Consider the following 19,147-nt stretch of genomic DNA (forward strand, 5'->3'; position numbering starts at 1 on the left):
GTTCATAGGGGTGCATATCTTCAAGTGTCTTTATCTTTCACTTAATACTACTACTACTACTAATAATAATAATAGTAATAATAATAATTCAAAAACAAATTAGATATTTTTTACCAAATAAACTAAATTAACAGATCACTATTATCCCATCTTATACTTTTCTCGTATAATAAAGTAGCCTACAATCAATTTGCAATATTATTAAATTAGCACTTCATACATAGCATAAAGTAAAGGAATGAATAATTACAAAAAGTAGAGCGTGAGAACTTCTTTCCAAAGTCATCTTCAAGCGGCGGCAGGTGTTTCTGGCTGATGTCACTTTCCACGGTCACATGACCTGCAGCGTGTCACGTGATCAGCGCTCCATTCTCGCCATTTTGAGTCCAGAGTGAAGCACTTTTACACCCCAGGAATAAAAAAGCAACGCATCACGAGCTTCGAGACCAAAGATCAGACATAACTGCTGCTTCAGTAAGTAGCGTTCGGATGCTTGTGACAGTCGCATGACTCAGAGCTGTTTATTAAACTGCACTGTTGTTTTTTACAGCTCATGTTGAACTGTAAAGCGTGCATGTGCATGTGTGTGCTGTGTGCTGCTGTTGTCAGACACGTCCTGTCCCTTTCTCACGTTTCGTCTCCACGGTTATCACGGACACCATGTTGTTTAAACACACACCCTGCTAAACTTCAGCTCAACTACCTCACACCGATTATCCGAGATTGATGTGCACGTGTTATGGATCTGTCATTAGGTCTGTGTCTATAAACATCCGTCAACTCCTCATGTCTTCATGTAACGTTACTGTCGCGCAGAGAGACATGGTGTTTATTTTTAACCCCTTCACCATTCGTGGTTTCTCTTGTCGATTTTTGCTTTTGACTATTACTTGTTGCTTTTTAACAAACCCATAATAGTGTAAATTTTGAATATATACAACATACAGGCCTAAATTATCTTAAAGGGAAAGTTCACCCAAAATGATAAATATGTCATTTTCGCACTCTTGTGTTGTAAACATGTATAACCTTGCTTGTTATCAGTTACAGTAGAACAAATGCATGCTTTTACATGTGTTCATGCCCCACGTGTTTTTGTTTTGATTCGGCGTAGTACTACATAACTTCCTTTTTAACTGTAGGTCAAAAATGCAGAAGTGCTAGCAAATGTTTTAAGAAAGTGAAAATTCGACTCATGAGTCAGACCTATTAAAAGTAATTTAGGAATTTGAAATATCCCTAAGCGACGTTACAGTCATTCATTATTGCAAAATAATACCTGACACAGTAATCTGGGTTTTCAGGTGCATCAGGTGTGTGTTTTGTTTTTAATTATTAGAGCTAAAATGTGTCAACCATGCACAAAAATGAATGCGTACATGTTTGTAATATTAAACAGAATTATGAGCAGGTGGTAATACTTGGATTGTTTTTGGTCATTAAATGTTTCTGTAAAAACAACAGTATTACTAATAAAATAATAATAATTACGCTAATACTACTACTAATAAAATGCACTAAAGTCAAAATTAGCCATAAGCTAAGCATTTAATTACTCAAATCTTTGATGTTTATTAAGATCTTTCTATTATCTATTGAAACCCACAATAATATTTCATATTAATATTATAATTAATATTATATAATATTAGTAGGCTTAATAAATATAAAATCATGAGTTATTGGCTACTTTCAATTAGGAGGTGGCTGTCCCAAACCCTAAACCCAACCCCTAAATTTCAACTTATGAAAATGATATTTAAATAATTTTTGTATTTTTTCTCATTGTTGTTTTTAAAAGTATTTGTTTTAGTGGTGGGCCGTTATCGGCGTTAACGTGAGACTCTTATCGGGCGATAAAAAAAATATCGCCGTTAATCTATTCTCAAAGTTGGGTTGGGAGCTGGGTCTAAACTACGTAAGCTATGATGACTTTCACCTTGATATTTTAGCGCGGATGACGTATACCTAGTGGAATTGCACTGTAGGAGGCGAGAACGAGTCTTCAACTTCTGTGAAATTACCACATCAAATGAGACGTGCAAACATGGATGCAGCTATGAAGCCGCTTCAGGGCAGGTGCGTTGCTAGACCCTTTTTACTGGGGCACGTGCCCCAGTGAAAATCTGCTGTGCCCCAGTAAAATCTCAAGTTTGAGTTATAATTTACTTTGATAATCCCGAAATAAAGACATTAAACTATATGCAACAACTGAATTGACGCTTCTAAAAGCAACGCAGTTTAATGGAAGACTATGCACGCAGAAATCCATGCCCGTGCGCGTCTGTGTATTTAACGGCAACGCGCACGTCGTGCAGCCTTTTGCGCAGAAGTACTTGGTTACACAAGTTTGTATAGGTAATTATGTTGTAAATGCAATCGTCAAGCAGTTTGTGATGCATTTTGGAAACAGGAGATGAGCGCCTGGTCTAATGCGCCACCTGGCCCGTTCTCGAAGACTTACTTTTAGTCATTATTTGGGTAGCACACACATTCTGAAAATGCCTTCTGCAGAATTCAAATTAGCCATTTTAATCTAGATTAATCTAGATTAATTCCAAGATTTAATCTAGATTAATCTAGATTAAAAAAAATTAATCTATGCCCACCCCTAATTTTTTTTAATTCTTTAAAAAAATGAAGTAAAAAAAAAAATCTATTTTTTTCTTTGTAAATTATGAAACTTTATGTAACTTCATGTCTTATTGTTCGATACTGATTTTAACTAAATCTATAAATGTATGATCAGGAAATATTCCTGTGTGTGTTTAAAAGTTTCTAAAGAACAATGCTAACAAACCCCTTTTTTCTGCAATTGAGCACACTTTTGGGAGTTATTCCGTAGCAGTTTTTATATGTTTAATTAGACATCACATTACAAAAGCAGGCTGCCGACTCTCTTATTCAGGTCATTGAGAAGTTCAGCAAGATTGTGTAAAATCATTAGTAGTGTCAGAACCATGTGCTGATTAGAATCTTTGAGTTAGGTTCAAAAGTATCTAAAATTGTAATCTAAAATCAGTCATTACCAAAACATTTGGCTGAGGTTCGGTAGTGACATCTTTGTTTTTTGGGTGTTATCCCATAGAATTGTCACGACTGAAACATGTCTTCTTTGTTTTGGTAGTGACAAAAGGCAACACATTATCTTCATATTTGGGGGAAATAAACAAAATTGTAGTGTGCATTTTTTTGTATTTTGGTATGTTTTAGTAGTGATTTAATATGCAAGTTAAAATTCTGTAATGTGATGTGGTTAGTAAAGCATTACTGTGCTATTACTACCGAAACATCAGATGTTTTGTCAAAAATAAAGTATACTAAATAATCAACTAAGATGTTATGATAGTTTTTGGTTCAATGTATGCAAACTAATGAAATGAATTAATTAACTTTGAAATCAGTATGATCAACTTTTTGCCTTTTAAAAAGAATAATTGAATTAAAAAACAACATCTCATAAATCACACATGAAATATTGTTAAAAATGCAATTATAATGGATTTACCTTTGACAAAGTGTTAATAAAATGGCAATATATATATATATATATATATATATATATATATATATATATATTTACAACCTAAATGTAAGCTAAATCTTAATACGTCAAAATTTTAAAATATTATTACTGTGTTTTGGTAGTGACAAATTTGGGGAGAGGACACATATTCCAAAATCTATGAAAATACAATTTGAGTATTAACGGCACAGTTACCAGAAATGTGTACTTTGGATATGACACAATTTGCATACATACAATTTTTTTGGAAAAAGACACATTTTCTCAAGACATTTCCAACTCTGACTTTAGACCAATTCTATAGAATGGCCCATATATTAGCCTGTGTGATGAAATATCTATTCATCTATATCATTTTTCGGACTATGTCATACCATATTGTAACACATCAAACAAGTATTACTTAAAACCAGCTCTCACAGAACAGTCTATTTTTGTTTCAGAAATCGCTTAATCTGTCATGAAAAAAAAAAAAAACTAGACTGATTTACTAGATGGTAACTAGTGGCCGATATTTATAGGTTTGTGAAGTAATGGCTATTCTTGTAAATATGTAAGGAGGGCCTCTATCAGTTGACACACACACACACACACACACACACACACACACACACAGTTAAAAATGACTGTCAAACCGTTCCCAATCTAGCATTTCTCAACTTTGTGAAAGCTTGAAGTTCTTGTTTACTTTCACATTCACATTTTTGCATGTGTTTTATTCATTCTGCAGGAATGGAGGACAGCAGTGGAGTTGCTGTCCTTGTGCCTCACTCTAGAGGCCAGCAGGATACTGTCTTCATTCCCGACAGACGTCTTCATGGTGCCGAGGACCAGCAACGGCAGCAGCAAAAGCAGGCTGCTGACTCCCTTATTCAGGTCATTGAGAAGCTCAGCAAGATTGTGGAAAAGCGGCCAAGGCGTTGCACCGTTTCTGGGAAAAAGAGACCCTTGATGACCTGTGCTTCTGTACCTGTCCCAGACAGCAGGGACAACACTGAAGGGCTCACACATTGTAAGAGACCCAGAGAACAAAGGGACGACCACCCAACATCCAGCAGCACACCTGGGCATGCGTTCGAACAGGAGGCTTTGAGTTTAGGCACTCGCACGGTCACGTGCTACCAGTGCAGTATTTGCCGATTTATCTCTCCTACATTGGAGCTGTTGAAAGAACATCTGCTGCTTCATGACGAGCAGCACAGTGACCTCATCCTCATGTGCTCAGAGTGCCAGTTCACTTCAAACCATCAAGAGGAGCTGGTGGCACATGTAAGACTCCACCTGGAGGAGGGCGATCATGCCAGACACATCCTGGATGAGCAAGGTATAGCATCTGCAAGAAGTGTTCACCAAAGGATGGCGGTTTTGAAGGCGAGCAACTTGGAATCAGAAAAGACGTCCACGCCGAAGAAGTGGTACAGCTTTGAGCAGGGCAGGTACCGTTGTCTCATCTGCAACTATGAATGCAGACAACAGCGCAATTTGAAGACCCATGCGTGGAAACACGCTGGCCTGGTTGACTGCTCGTATCCCATATTTGAAGATGAGACAGATTGTCCTGGTACTGTACAAAGCTCCAGTCCTCATTTAGTTCCAACAAGTAAAGAGGATACCATAGTAGTCCTCGCAGCTGTTGGAGGAAAACCTCAGACCATTCATGGCTCCTCCAGCCTTCAGCTAGAGCTGTGTGCTTCACCTGAACTAAAGTGTCAAGGGGAAAAGAAAGAAATGAAAGCACTAGAGACCAAAATCCCAGTGATTAGTCAAATGTATTCTCTTAAAGACCCAGAGGAGCCATTGGTGGAGGTCCAGGTGACACCAGAAGCACAAATGGAGCTGGAGTTGGAGACTGAGAGCCAACAAGCAAGCTCCGACAGCCTTCTGTCCTCTGCGCAGAAGATTATCAACTGCAGTGGCAACAGCGCAGGCCACGTCAACGTCATTGTGGAACGCCTTCCCTGTGCTGAGGAACCAGTGTCAAGCAAACCTCTTCTACTTAGCCCAGAAGTTGGAGGAGACAAGACCCTCCTTGCCTCTGAGGAGGCAGAGTTAGAGAGCCAAGACCTCCCTGTATACTACAAACAAAAAGAGGAGGTTGTTATCACCTGGAGTGGAGAAGATCAACACCAGGAGGAAGAGTCAGTGTCTTCAAGTTCTCCCTCAGATGAAAACGTGCCACCGGTTCGGAGGAGGACTTACTCCGAATCTCTTCGGCTGCATTCTTTAGCAGCTGAGGCATTGGTGGCAATGCCCATGAGGGCCACAGAGCTTAGCAAAATCACTCCAAAAGGTATCCATGACCAGAGTACTCAAAGCCCCGACACGGGCCAGAGAATTATAGAGATTGCTGATACCACCAACCCTAAGGCATCCTCAGAAGAGCTTGTTACTGCAGTTGGAGATGCAGGTGCTCTTCTTAACCTTGGCCTCCAGAGTTCAAAAGATTCTCGAGATGTACTGGTCGAGGGACCCTCCAAAGCTGGAATCAGCATGTCTCTTTTGACCGTCATCGAGCGACTGCAAGAGCGCTCAGACCAAAACACTTCAGACGAGGACATTCTGAAGGAGTTGCAGGACAATGCCCAAAGCCAACATGGAGGTGGAGTTTCTGGGGGTGCTGCTGTGCCTGGAGACATTTCCACTACAGACGGTCTGGTGGAATATATTGCTGGGAGCGAAAGGCCCTACCGCTGTCGACTGTGTCTGTACAGCAGTGGAAACAAGGGTTACATGAAGCAGCACCTACGCGTACATAGACAAAGACAGCCCTACCAGTGTCCCATCTGTGAGCATATAGCCTGTGACAGCAAGGACCTGGAGCGTCACATGATCCACCATTTCAAGCCTCGCATGTATAACTGCAAACAGTGCGCAGAGAGGTTCCATTACAAGGTGAGGAAAGAAAACAAGCCTATCTGGTGGAAATAAACATTGAGAAAGTAATTCATTCTAATGTGCCTGTATTGAGACTTTTTAAAGGGATAGTTCACCAAGAATGAAAATTCTGTCATTAATTACTTACCCTTATGTCATTGCAAACCCGTGAGACCTTCGTTCATCTTCGGAACACAAATTAAGATGATTTTGTTAAAATTCGAGAGCTTTCTGACCCTGCATAGACGGCAACACAACTGACACATTCAAGGTCCAGAAAGGTAGTAAGGACATTGCTAAAATAGTCCATGTGACATCAGTGGTTCAACTGTACTTTTATGAAGCTATGAGAATACTTTTCGTGCGCAAAGAAAACAAAAATAATGTCTTCATTCAAAAAAAAAAAAAATTCTCTTCTATGTTAGTCTTTGACACACAATTATGAGAGTACCATGACGCATATGTGCATTTCTCTGATTGTAAAGAAGGCGTCAGCAGCTTCATAAGCATGTGTGGTCCTGTCGTGAAAGCGTCATGCGTAATTACCCCTGCAGACGCAGCTGACTGACATCTCGTCCTTGTATGTTGCGTTGCGTAAAATAATATAACTTACAACACAGTAAAGACTTTATGAATGAAATAAAATGTATACAAACCTTTTATTTTGATGAAGATGTGCACCAAATCGGCGGCGCTTAGAACCACTCTCTCCTGTAGTGGACGCAAAAAGCCCCACTCAGCAGCTGGGTTGTTTTGTTGAACACAGGCTAAAACCAGCGGTTGGGTATTAAAAAAAAAAAAAAAAAAAACGCATTAAAGGAACACTCCACTTTTTTTGGAAATAGGCTAATTCTCCAACTCCCCCCGAGTTAATAAGTTGATTCTTAGCGTTTTGAAATCCATTCAGCCATTCTCCTGTTCTGGCGATATCACTTTTAGCATAGCTTAGCATAGATCATTTAATCCTATTAGACCAGTTGCATCACGTTCAAAAATGACAGAGTTTCGGTATTTAAAACTTGACTCTTCTGCAGTTATATCGTGTACTGATATAACCGTGACCGGCGGAAAATGTAAAGATGCGATTTTCTAGGCTGATAAGATTAGGATCTACACTCCCATTCCGGTGTAATAGTCAAGGAAGCAGCTCAGCGTAATATCACGCAGCACAACGTGACCAACTGCATGCACAGGGAGCGTTCCTCGTTGGAAGTTACCTAGCTGGGAACTAATTTCAGGCGCTGTGTGATATTACTGTGCCTGCTGCATCCATATTACGGCAGCAAACTTCTTTGACTATTACACCGGAATGGGAGTGTAGTTCCTAATCTTATTGGCCTAGAAAATTGCATCTTTACATTTTCCGCTGGTCTTAGCACACGATATAACTGCAGAAGAGTCGAGTTTTAAATAGGACAAATATTGGTTATTTTTGAATGCGATGCTATTGGTCTAATAGGATTCAATGATCTATGCTAAGCTATGCTAAAAGTGATATCGCCAGAACAGGAGAATGGCTGAATGGATCTCAAAACGGTAAAACTCAACTTATTAACTCGGGGGGAGTTGGAAAATGAGCCTATTTCTAAAAACAGTGGAGTGTTCCTTTAAAAACCCAGAAGCTTAGTTGCAGAAAAACTACCCAGTACCTGGGTAAAAAAAATATTAAAAATAACCCAATAAAATGACCCAACAAGCTGAACCCATCATTTGGGTAAAAAAAAAACAAAAAAAACAATAACCCAGCATTTTCTAGAGTGCAGAAAATCTACCCAGCACCTGGGTAAAAAAAAAAATATATATATATTAAAAATAACCCAATAAAATGACCCAACAAGCTGAACCCAGCATTTGGGTTAAAAAAACAATAACCCAATATTTTTTAGAGTGCAGAAAAACTAACCAGAACCTGGGTAAAAATATAAAAAACAACCATCATTGAAATTATATCTTAAAAAGTACTACATAATCTCTTTGATTTGAACTTTATTGAATTACCTTTGCATGTTCTTGTGGGCAATACATATTTAAGGAGGTCCCAACTGTTCTGAGTGGGGAGCAAGTATTAATTTGACTTCATGTAAAAGATTGGCGTACTAGAGTTTCTAATATTGGAGTGCGCTGCGCTCCCTTCCTTCTGCTTTATTAATAAACTTCCTCCTTATGAAGCACTGATGATGGTTTTATTAATACCTCTTTCAGAGTCAGCTGAGAAACCACGAGAGAGATGGGCATGGGATAGACAACATCAGCAGCACACTGACCCACGTCGCTGAAAGCACAGCAATCATTGAGGAGCCAGCCAAGATAACAGATGATGGTAAGAACTGAACAAATCTCCAGTGGAACACAAAAGCAGTTTTCCAGAACCTTCTACATATAGTCTTGATGGAACAGAAGAAGCGACAGATCTTTTTTTCACATTTTGACACATTTGACTGTAACAGATTATTGAAAAAGATAAACATAGGATTTTGAGATGTGGTCATTGCAAGCTTGTGGTCGATTGTGGAGGGGCAGGTTTTAAGCGATGATTGGATGTCATACTGCTGACAGACTGTCCCGTATTAGCATATTTCTACCCTCAGCCAATTGTATGCTGTCTGGCTTTTTCTCCACATTGCTGGTGGTTATTTAACAACTTTGAACTTGAAGACATTCATTTTGTTTTTCTGATTTTTGTGTATTTCTCTTTTTTCCTCAGATTCGGTTGGTGAGCAGAGTGTTTTCAAGTGCGATGTGTGTGACTACACCAGCTCCACGTATGTTGGGGTGCGCAACCATCGACGAATCCACAACTCTGATAAACCATACAGGTTTGGGGAAAATTGCTTTGTTCATACTCATTGAATATAAGAATGAATATATATTTGTTGTATTTAAAACTTGACTCTTCTGTAGTTATATCGTGTACTAAGACCGGTGGAAATGCAAAGCTTAAATTTTCTAGGCCGATACGATTAGGAACTACACTCCCATTCCAGCGTAATAGTCAAGGAAGTTTGCTGCCGTAATAAGGCTGAAGCAGGAGCAGTAATACCACGCAGCACATGTGCAAATGCTAAACTAGCTGGGAACTCATTTCTGATAATACTCCGCCTGCTTCGGCCATATTACGGCAGCAAACTTCCTTGACTATTACGCCGGAATGGGAGTGTGGTTTCTAATCTTATCAGCCTAGAAAATCACAGCTTTGCATTTCCACCGGTCTTAGTACACGATATAACTACAGAAGAGTCAAGTATTAAATACAACAAATATGGAAACTCGTTGGTCATTTTTGAACGTGATGCTATTGGTCTAATAGGATTCAATGATCTATGCTAAGCTATGCTAAAAGTGATATCGCCAGAACAGGAGAACGGCTGAATGGATTTCAAAACAGTAAAAATCAACTTATTAACTCAGGGGGAGTTGGAGAATGAGCCTATTTCCAAAAAAAGTGGAGTGTTCCTTTAAAATCACAGGAATAAATTACATTTTAAAATATATTCAATTATAAAACAGTTATTTTAAATAGTAAAAATATTTCAGAGTTTCACTTTTTGCTGTGCTTCGGATCCAATAAATGCAGGATTGGTGAGCAGAAGAGACTTCTTCAAAAACATTAGAAATCTTACACAAGGAGAACTAGGCAAAAAGAATCAGATGCATTGTATTACATTTGGCTGGAAATGAAAGCATTACCAGTTATGACCACAAGGGTGCAGTGGTGCTCAAGATAAGGCTATGCGTTGTGTAAAGCTCTTATATGTTATAAAAGAACCAGATCTTTTCCTTTTTAAGGCAAACGCACATACTCACCCGATCGCATGCAAGCTCAAATAAACACCTCAAGGTTCCATTATGGTCTCTTTGTGTGTTGTGACACATTCTGCTCACCCATGATAATTTCAAACAGAGCTTCTGAGAGAGAGGGTCCTTTTAACACAGCTGCAGGATCCATTCAAGACCTGCGATGTATTGCGTTTGCTGCAAGCAGTGCTTTGAGTTCAGCCTCTCTACAAACAGCCTTTCATTGTTCTTCAAATGCAGCCCTCCAAACGTTCAAACACACGGCCGCACACACAAAACGCAAATTACGGCACAAACAAACATCACCTGACCCCTCTTGACAGGTGCCCTAGAAGGTTTCTTTTCAAACCGCGGCCTTGTGCCACTCTAATTGTTTATCCTGTGCTGCTCGACCCCTCTAGGTGCTGCAGCTGTGATTTCGCCACAACTAATATGAATAGCCTCAAGAGCCACATGAAGAGACATCCACAGGAACACCAAGCCATGCAGCTGCTGGAGCAGTACAGGTGAGCAACAAACACTGAGCTGGTATATAGAACTTGACTTGAAGTGGAGATGGGTCGTAATCTTCATTCTGTGCTACAGGTGCTCGTTGTGTGGTTACGTGTGCAGCCACCCACCATCTCTCAAATCGCATATGTGGAAACACGCTGGAGATCAGAACTACAACTATGAGCAAGTCAACAAGGCCATCAATGAGGCCATTTCCCAGAGCAGCCGGTAAGAAGTCCCTTTACAATATAGATCGTTTCGTTTGAGCATCTTTTCTTTTGCTCTAAACATGTCTATAATTATAATTCTGTGCGATTTATCCACCTTATTTTCCCTTAAGACTGGGCACGGGCATTTGTAAATTTTATATCCGGTTTCCAGCCTGGGGGGTGCCCAGTTGGAGGTTTTGTGCCTTGCCAGACCTGAGACTCGAACCCGCAACCTTTGGGTTACAAGTCCGACTCTCTAACCATTAGGCCACGACTGCCCCCACATTAATTTTTTACCACTAGAGAAAACGTTCATTGCAGAGATGTCTGTAAACATGTTTTGAGTAATGACTCCAACAAATCTTTAAATCTGAGTTTTAAATCAGTTGAAATGTACTTTAAACGGATTTCCCAAACTGAACTTGCTAAGTTTTCAGCTGTTTGTGCTTCTGAAGTTTAAAACAGAATCACTTTTAAAAACCTCTGTCTTCTTAAAGGGATAGTTCACCCAAAAATGAAAATTTGATGTTTATCTGCTTTCCCCCAGGGCATCCAAGATGTAGGTAACTTTGTTTCCTCAGAAAAACACAAACAAAGATTTTTAACGAAAACCGGTGCAGTCTGCCAGCCAAATAATGGACGTGGATGGGCACCAGACCTTTAAAAGTAAACAAAAACATGCACAGACAAATCCAAATTACACTCTGCGACTCGTGACGATACACTGATGTCCTAAGACACGAAACGATCGTTTTTGCGAGAAACTGAACAGTATTTATATCATTTTTTACCTTCGATACACAGCCACGTCCATCTGTCATGAGCACGACTTTAGCATCAGGCACTTTAGCATCACGTAAAATACGCAAACGCCGTAAGGGAAAATCAGTGAAACGTCCCGGATGAGTTTGCACAAGCAAACGTAATCTTTTAGCTTTAAATCGGTTTAAACAATCAGGATAAGCACAAGTAATTACCATTTTGAATAGCCGCTATACCCACAATCTCTGTGCTCTGTGTAAACAACGAGTGTTGTATACATGCCACAGATCGCTTACGGCGTTTGCGTATACTACGCCAGAGCGCGTTTACACGTCACGAGCCGGATGATGAGCTCGTGCTCAGGAGAGATGGACGTGACTGTGTATCAAAGGTTTTTTACATATTTTTTACATTTATATAAATACTGTTCAGTTTCTCACAAAAAACGATCGTTTCGTGTCTTAGGACATCAATGTATCGTCACGAGTCACAGGGTGTAATTTGGATTTGTCTGTGCATGTTTTTGTTTACTTTTAAAGGTTTGGTGCCCATCTACTGCCATTATTTGGCTGGCAGACTGCACCGGTTTTCGTTAAAAATCTTTGTTTGTGTTCTGCTGAGGAAACAAAGTCGCCTACATCTTGGATGTATTATGTGATCACAATTTAATAAAAACATCCTTAGTTAGGTCTATTAATAGTAATGATTTATTTTCAAACAACAAATAGATTTTATAGAGAAAGTGAGCAAGGTATCAACGGAGCTTTTTGGAAACTCCGAATCAGTGAACCACTGCGTCGCAAAAAGATTCACTGTTTCGAAGCGCTCCAATCGGATCGCGAATCATTTGATTCAGAACGTTCAACTTCAAGCGCGTATGGGAAATCATTTGATTTAGACCACTTTAAAGCGCGTATCGCGAATAATTTGATTTAGATCGGGACGTAGGAGCGGGTTAGCGGGACGTATTATCCACACCGTGGATAAAAATAATTAAGCAGAGGCAGGGATGCATAGACCAGAGGGGGGGAAATCCCCCTCGGTAAATCGTACCCTATACACACATACACACACACAGATTTAAAGCTCCTGAAATCTTTAATTCAGACTTTACAACTTCAGATTACTTTTTCTTAAGTAAGTGCACCTGTCATTTAAACTGGACTGACTGAATATCTACTGTTTGTATCCATTACAAAATATAAATACAAATGAAAAATACAGCAAATACGTGAATAAACCCCACTGACACTCACAAGATCCTCCTCTAGGGGTGAACATCTATTATAAAACACTCGCAGGAAATTAATTTTGACAACTACACAAATATTTTAAAATTTCACGAAAAAATGTGGATCTATGGATCAGTGCCCCGAAAGCATGAATAGTTTGTGATTCAATAGCGGACTTATGCGTGCCTAATGTACGACTCTGATATACAAGAGTGTCATACATTAGGCACGCGCAAGTTTGTTACTATAAAGCTGATTGTCTTTACCTCTACATTAGCGCAACGTTTGTTTCATGCAGCCAAGAGATGAAGTAATGACCTGCACTGCGGGTGGAAGTGGGACAAAACATGAATGTCACGGACGGGAGCAGGACGAAATAACATATATTTCTGCAGGAGTGGGACAGAAACTTGCGGGAGCGAGACTAAAAAATATGTCCCTTGCAGTGATGCGCGGGCTGATCCAAAATGAGCGGGTGCCTGCGGTTACGAGTCATCCAAAAATATTTTTAATGATATTTGGGTCGCGGTCGGTCCGGTCGTTTGAAATAAAGATGCCAATTAAACCTTTGTAATTTATATAGTACATAGACCTACACTTTATTGGCTGAATAATATTTACCATTTGAATGTTAAGAGTTATTAACTGTTGAATAAATGCGGACGCGGGACAAAATGCCCGATTTCCCAACACGTTGAACTGAGCAATGCCATTGTACCATTTTAATAGGCTACTTTTAAACACATATAGCTCAGTAATATCAGTTTTATGTATTTTCTGAGAGGGGGTGGGATTTTTGTTGGGAAAGTCGGGGGAGAGACGCACACTTCGATTAGACTGGATAAACCTATGCAGCATTAATTAAGAAAATGGTATTCCTAATAAATGTCTCGAATATTTTGATTATGACCAATGATTCTCTTTCTTTTTGAAATTATTAGACACATTTCACTAGCTATGCCTTTTTAAATGCCTAGGTCTGTTTAATTTCCTTAATTATGCAACTTCTAGCACTATTTTTAAACGTTTATTCAAGCAATAATATGTAAATTATCTGTAAATTATCTTTTTTTTTTTCTTTACATTTCCAGAGAGCGAAACGAACTAAATTAAACATTACTTAATAAATTCAAGGCACTATAATCTCCTTATTCATTTGATACAACTATTATAGCTATACAATTAATATATATAAAATAATATTTTGTCATATTCGTGAATTCTGAATTTATATATGAACTTCGTTTTGAAGTGCATTCGTTATGTTTATTATAAGAAAATTCGTTAACCTAGCCTATTAAGTTGATTTAATATTCTTTCTTAAGAAAAAAAGAATTAGCTTGTAGTGTATATTTAGGGCTATAGGCTAATCTTTTTCTTAACTTTTATTACACTGTAGATCGAAATAAAATAATTCTTGATCATATTTAACATCGGAGAATCACTGACATATCAGAGTAGCCTACTTCAAAAACCAAACTATTTAAATCTGTATAAAGGAAAGAAAATAAATCACAAGAAGAACAATCTGTATTTTTCTTGTAATCAAGAACATTTCTTTTGACAAAATTACCTAATTAATGCCGAATGATGTTTGACAGTGAAGCATCTCCACCGCATATAGCCGCATATAATCGCTGGTGTCAGTCGCAAATATTAAACCTGCGGGTCAGGAAGCGGGTCGGGTACAATATTTTCCTTTTTTTGTGCGGTCCGAATTGCGGGCGAGTTAGTTGAAAACGTCGGTCGGGTTCGGGTTGTTTATACATTGACCCGCGCATCACTGGTCCCTTGCAGCTCTAAAATGAAGATTTGTGCAGTGGTTGAAAGTTTTGAGCTGCCGTTCAGTCTGTAGCATTTAACAGTGTGATGAAACTTGCTGTGTCGAGTCCAAAGCAATCAATCACAGAACACGAGAGAGACCATGCTTTGATCATTTTCATTTAGAACATTAATAATGAAATGAAGAAATTTTAGGATAATATTTAAATGAATTTTAAGCTATTTCGCGGCACCCTGGAGGCCCACCGGTTTAGATTATCTGTTCTACATGAAACGTGAAACGCAATAAAATACACCCAGTACCCAAATAATGCCTTGTCTGTTTTTTCTCAAAAACAATTTGCGCCCCCTTTTCCGATCTCTCCGGCCCCCCCAGGTGGGCACGCCCCCCCCTGTTGAGAACCACTGCTTTAGGGGATAATTCTGAAGCACAGCATAAAATAATTATATCAATGCATACAGGGCTAGTAGTATCTACAACTGTATATACTGCCCTCCAAAGGCAAAGTGCAGTAACTACGCCAACACTGAAACTGAGAAAAATGCCTTTAAAGTTTTTACACCCGCAAGTCAAACATGTTGACACTCTCGTTGCTCTGAAACAGGACAAAATTAAACTAGGAGACTTTGCCACAAGACAAAACAGTTGTCACAAAGTCCATTTTAAGCCTTAACTCAATTTTGACCAAATGTGTAATTACTGCGCTTTGCCTTTGGAGGGCAGTATACAGATACACACCCAGATATCGGATCAGTACTCTGTATCAGCCGATACCCTAAGCCCAGGTATCGAAATCGCGAAGGAAAAAAGGGTATCGGAACATCTCTAACCTCAATCGCTTACTGTAGGTGACGTTGTTGTCTTCGAAACGGCGTCGAAACAATGACCGTTTACAGCTCACTCAGGGCAGGTCAACATGTAAAAGTCTTGCATCAGATGCTCAGTCACTTTAGACGTGTAAGAGTCTTTAGTGGGCATACTTAAGTAATTTTGTTTTTTTCTATATTTTTTTCTTCTGGGTTTAAGATCTCCTCCTGCACCTCTGAAGTCAACACATGAGACTGGGTTGGAGCGTCCATATATTGTCTTGAGCAGAAAAGACAAGCAGTCACCTGAGGTGGCTTCTGCTACAGGTGGGCCAGAGGGCAACCCTGTGAGGTCATCGCCCTGCAGAGAGCAGGCCGGCGGGGCTGTGGCTTGGCGGAGCGGCTCGGGGCAGACACGGGCAGGTATGGAATACTGCGTTCTGCTCTTCTGCTGCTGTATCTGTGGCTTTGAGTCCACCAGTAAAGAGCAGCTGATGGAGCACATGAAGCAGCATGAGGGAGATCTGATCAGCATCATACTGAGCAAGGAGCAGCAGGGAAATCAGCCCACAGAGACCAGCAGCAGCCAGTGACGCACACGTTTTCATACATACTGTTTTTGTATCATTTCTGCAACATGCACAATTCAAAACATTAATTTTTTTCAGTCGATCTTTCTTTGTATTAATGTTAGTTCCGTTACTGTTCTTGACCATTTCAGAGAATCATACCGTTAACAAATGAAATGTACTTTAGCAGTAGTTCAGTAGAGGAAAGAGTAACTTTTGTTTTGATTTATGCAAATTGGTGAATTTCAAAGGCATCGTATACCTCGTTTCTTCACAATATACATTGTAGAGTCCACACATTATGAAAATAAGGCAGCTTCTCTCGTTCACTGTAATATTATTTATATATCTATATTTCTAATGTGCGTTTACCTTTAAGCCGGCACTCACCATGCCGCATTTTTGCGTGTAGAGAGGCAGATTTCTTTCTTGCTCTCTAATGAGTGTCAGTGTTTGCTTTGATATTTATCAAACTAATTTATTTTATATGCATGTTTCCCTCCATTACGTTCACCCAAAATTAGAAACGTGTTTCTAATTATGGTCTAATCATGGTGCTATCGGTCTTGCGCTCAAAAATGAGCAAAAGACAAGTCATCATTGAGAATGTATCTTAAAATTGTATATAAATGTTATATATAATGAATGGTGTTCTCATTGAAACAGCGCAGGTTTAAAATAGGCCCTACTTAGAAATTAACAATTGGAAACAGAAAAAAACTAAAAAAAGATCCATGTATAGAATATTATTTACTATTATGTTTATTATTAAATATATATAAATATAAAAATATCAAGCTTTTAAAAAAGTAAAAATGCCAAAACTTGAAGACGTTTCTACAAGTTTCTTCACTTTCTATTTTCACATTATTTCTTTTTTTAATGAGTATGTTGTTCTAGAATTGTTTTTTCATTTTTTTATCTGCTGTAATGATAGAAAAGCTACAATTTATAACTGGGTAATGGGTTCAAAATGAAATTTCTCTATAAAAATAAGCAGTAGTTTATAGGGTTGTCACAATACCAGCTATAGTGTCACGATACCAAATTGTACCACGGTACCTCTATTACTGTAATATTATTATAGTTTAATAATGTATTGTTCTTTATGTATCAGAGTGCAGTTTTCCTTGAAAGCTCAAGGAAGAAGTTTAAATTTGTAAGTTTATATCTAATAATGAATGTTAACATTAGAAAACAAAGCTGAAAAGTCCTCAGTTTTCATTTTTTGCTTTATAAGATGCTTTCAAATTTAAAAATAGTTCATCGTTTAGTTTTTCTTTGTGTTGCGTTTCGTCTCATGTTGATAACGTTACTACTCAGCCAGTATTTTGAGGCTTGGGCATCGTGATACTACAGCAACGCCGGTATTTTCCTAGTAATTGAGATTTTGCTTAATCACTACCTCAAATTTACTACTTTTTGTCCCCTGCTCTTTCGACCTTGACTTTGACTTTAAGGGCCCTCAATTTGACTTTATATGCAGCATGTTTTCCAAGGGATGATTTGCATACACTTAATGTTTGTATGTCAACAGTCTAAAATGCAAAATTAGCATGATTAAAAGGGCATCCATAATTCATTCAGGCTTCAACACTGCCCAGTGTATCAGAGAAATTAACTCTTAGGAATTAAATCATAGGAATTTACATACACGATTATTATATTCTGAACCTAATGTACTCATTTACAATTCAAACCGCAAATGTCACTGAAATAGTTGCATGGTCTGCATATAAATCATGTCAGCATATGCATCATAATGAAAATGGATAAGAAACATTTACCAGTATTGAAATTGCTTTCTCACTTTATTTCATTGTTTTAGCACACAAGCATCTGTTGAGTGTTTGTTTTAGAGGAAGTGTCATGTTGTTTATGTGCATAATGCACACTTGCTACTTTCCAAGTAATGGCATCATGGAGAGATTGAACTTCCTAGAATGTTCATTTGGTGTTCCAGCTACTGCATTTAATTTTCTCCATCACTCTGCTGATGTAGTCCAAATTGATCAAGAACTTACCGGTTGGTATTATCCCTTTTATTTTTGGTCTGTGGGCAGGAATTGGCAGACACCCTATAGACATTGTATCTTCCAGGCGTAGTTTCTCACATTTCTTCTTAGAACATTATTATATTTTTCTTTCTAAAGATACACAATATGCTTCAAGTAATCAGCAGGGCTTATTTGGAGACAATTGTTGTCTTTCACAATGAGTCACAAGATTTGATAATCATCACGAGGACAGCATCTCAGCCACAAGTGTGCCTTCCATTTCAACAGCCTCATCTTTGAATAAGCTTCATTCGAGTTCAGAAATATACCATAATTCTTAAGCCAAGAGTCGAGTGCTTTGGCGTCTCGGATTCTGTATAATGTGCCCTCGAGAATTGTTTAATGTATTCGGACACATGGTACTGTAATACAGTTTTGTATGTGACTTGCTGTATAATATACTGTAGAAAACTGACATTTTGTAGAGGAATTCTATTTTTAAAAAACTTGTATAAACACTACAGAAAGAATCAAAAGAAAAGCAAATGAATCAAAACTGACCTTTGACTTGCCAAAGTGCATCAAAAAGGGTCTTTACTGTGTGTAAGGGAACGGTTGGCATTCGAAACTCCAGACAAGCACATCGTGTTACATGCTGCCATGCCAAAGGAGAGAAAAAAAAGATAGGATTTTTACAGTCTAAAGGCCTCTCAGTGCTATTTTCCTTTTCAAGTATGGAGGTCCAAAGGGCCCTGTTTTAATATTAGTGTTCCGTTCATAATTATTTATTTGTTCTTTTGAAACTGTAATGTCATTATTTTTGCCAGTGTATTTTTTGGTAATAAAGAATGAACAACAGTCATCCCATGAGTCTTCATTTTGAGTTACACAACAAACTTGAACCTTCATCAAATGCACAGATTATAAATTACATGGACTTTATCTTACGTGAAAATTGAGGAACAAATTGTGTGCAAATGAGCATTTTATATGAGCATCATTATATATTTAAAATATATACAGTTGAGGTGAAAAGTTTACATACACTTACATACATAAATGTTACTTACTTTACCAAAATATATGGGGGATAATACAAAAT

At 38.4% G+C, this 19,147-nt stretch overlaps 1 protein-coding gene across 1 annotated transcript; it reads left to right on the forward strand.

The window, feature by feature from the left end:
* The first annotated feature begins 385 nt into the window (after window positions 1-385).
* znf507 (zinc finger protein 507) lies at window positions 386-18,907 on the forward strand. Its single transcript, XM_073835841.1, has 7 exons — window positions 386-474; window positions 4,257-6,418; window positions 8,603-8,720; window positions 9,105-9,216; window positions 10,597-10,701; window positions 10,781-10,915; window positions 15,700-18,907. The coding sequence occupies exons 2-7, from the start codon at window positions 4,259-4,261 to the stop codon at window positions 16,070-16,072; spliced, it is 3,003 nt and encodes a 1,000-aa protein (XP_073691942.1). The 5' UTR covers window positions 386-474; window positions 4,257-4,258; the 3' UTR covers window positions 16,073-18,907.
* The last annotated feature ends 240 nt before the right edge of the window (window positions 18,908-19,147 follow it).

This window comes from Garra rufa, chromosome 3 (genome assembly GCF_049309525.1).
Source record: "Garra rufa chromosome 3, GarRuf1.0, whole genome shotgun sequence".
NCBI lineage: Eukaryota > Metazoa > Chordata > Actinopteri > Cypriniformes > Cyprinidae > Garra > Garra rufa.

Coding starts and splice junctions, on each gene's coding strand:
- znf507 (XM_073835841.1), top strand. CDS start 4,259: ATGGAGGACAGCAGTGGAGTTGCTGTCCTTGTGCCTCACTCTAGAGGC. Junction 6,419..8,602: donor CAGAGAGGTTCCATTACAAG/GTGAGGAAAGAA, acceptor TACCTCTTTCAG/AGTCAGCTGAGAAACCACGA. Junction 9,217..10,596: donor AACTCTGATAAACCATACAG/GTTTGGGGAAAA, acceptor CGACCCCTCTAG/GTGCTGCAGCTGTGATTTCG.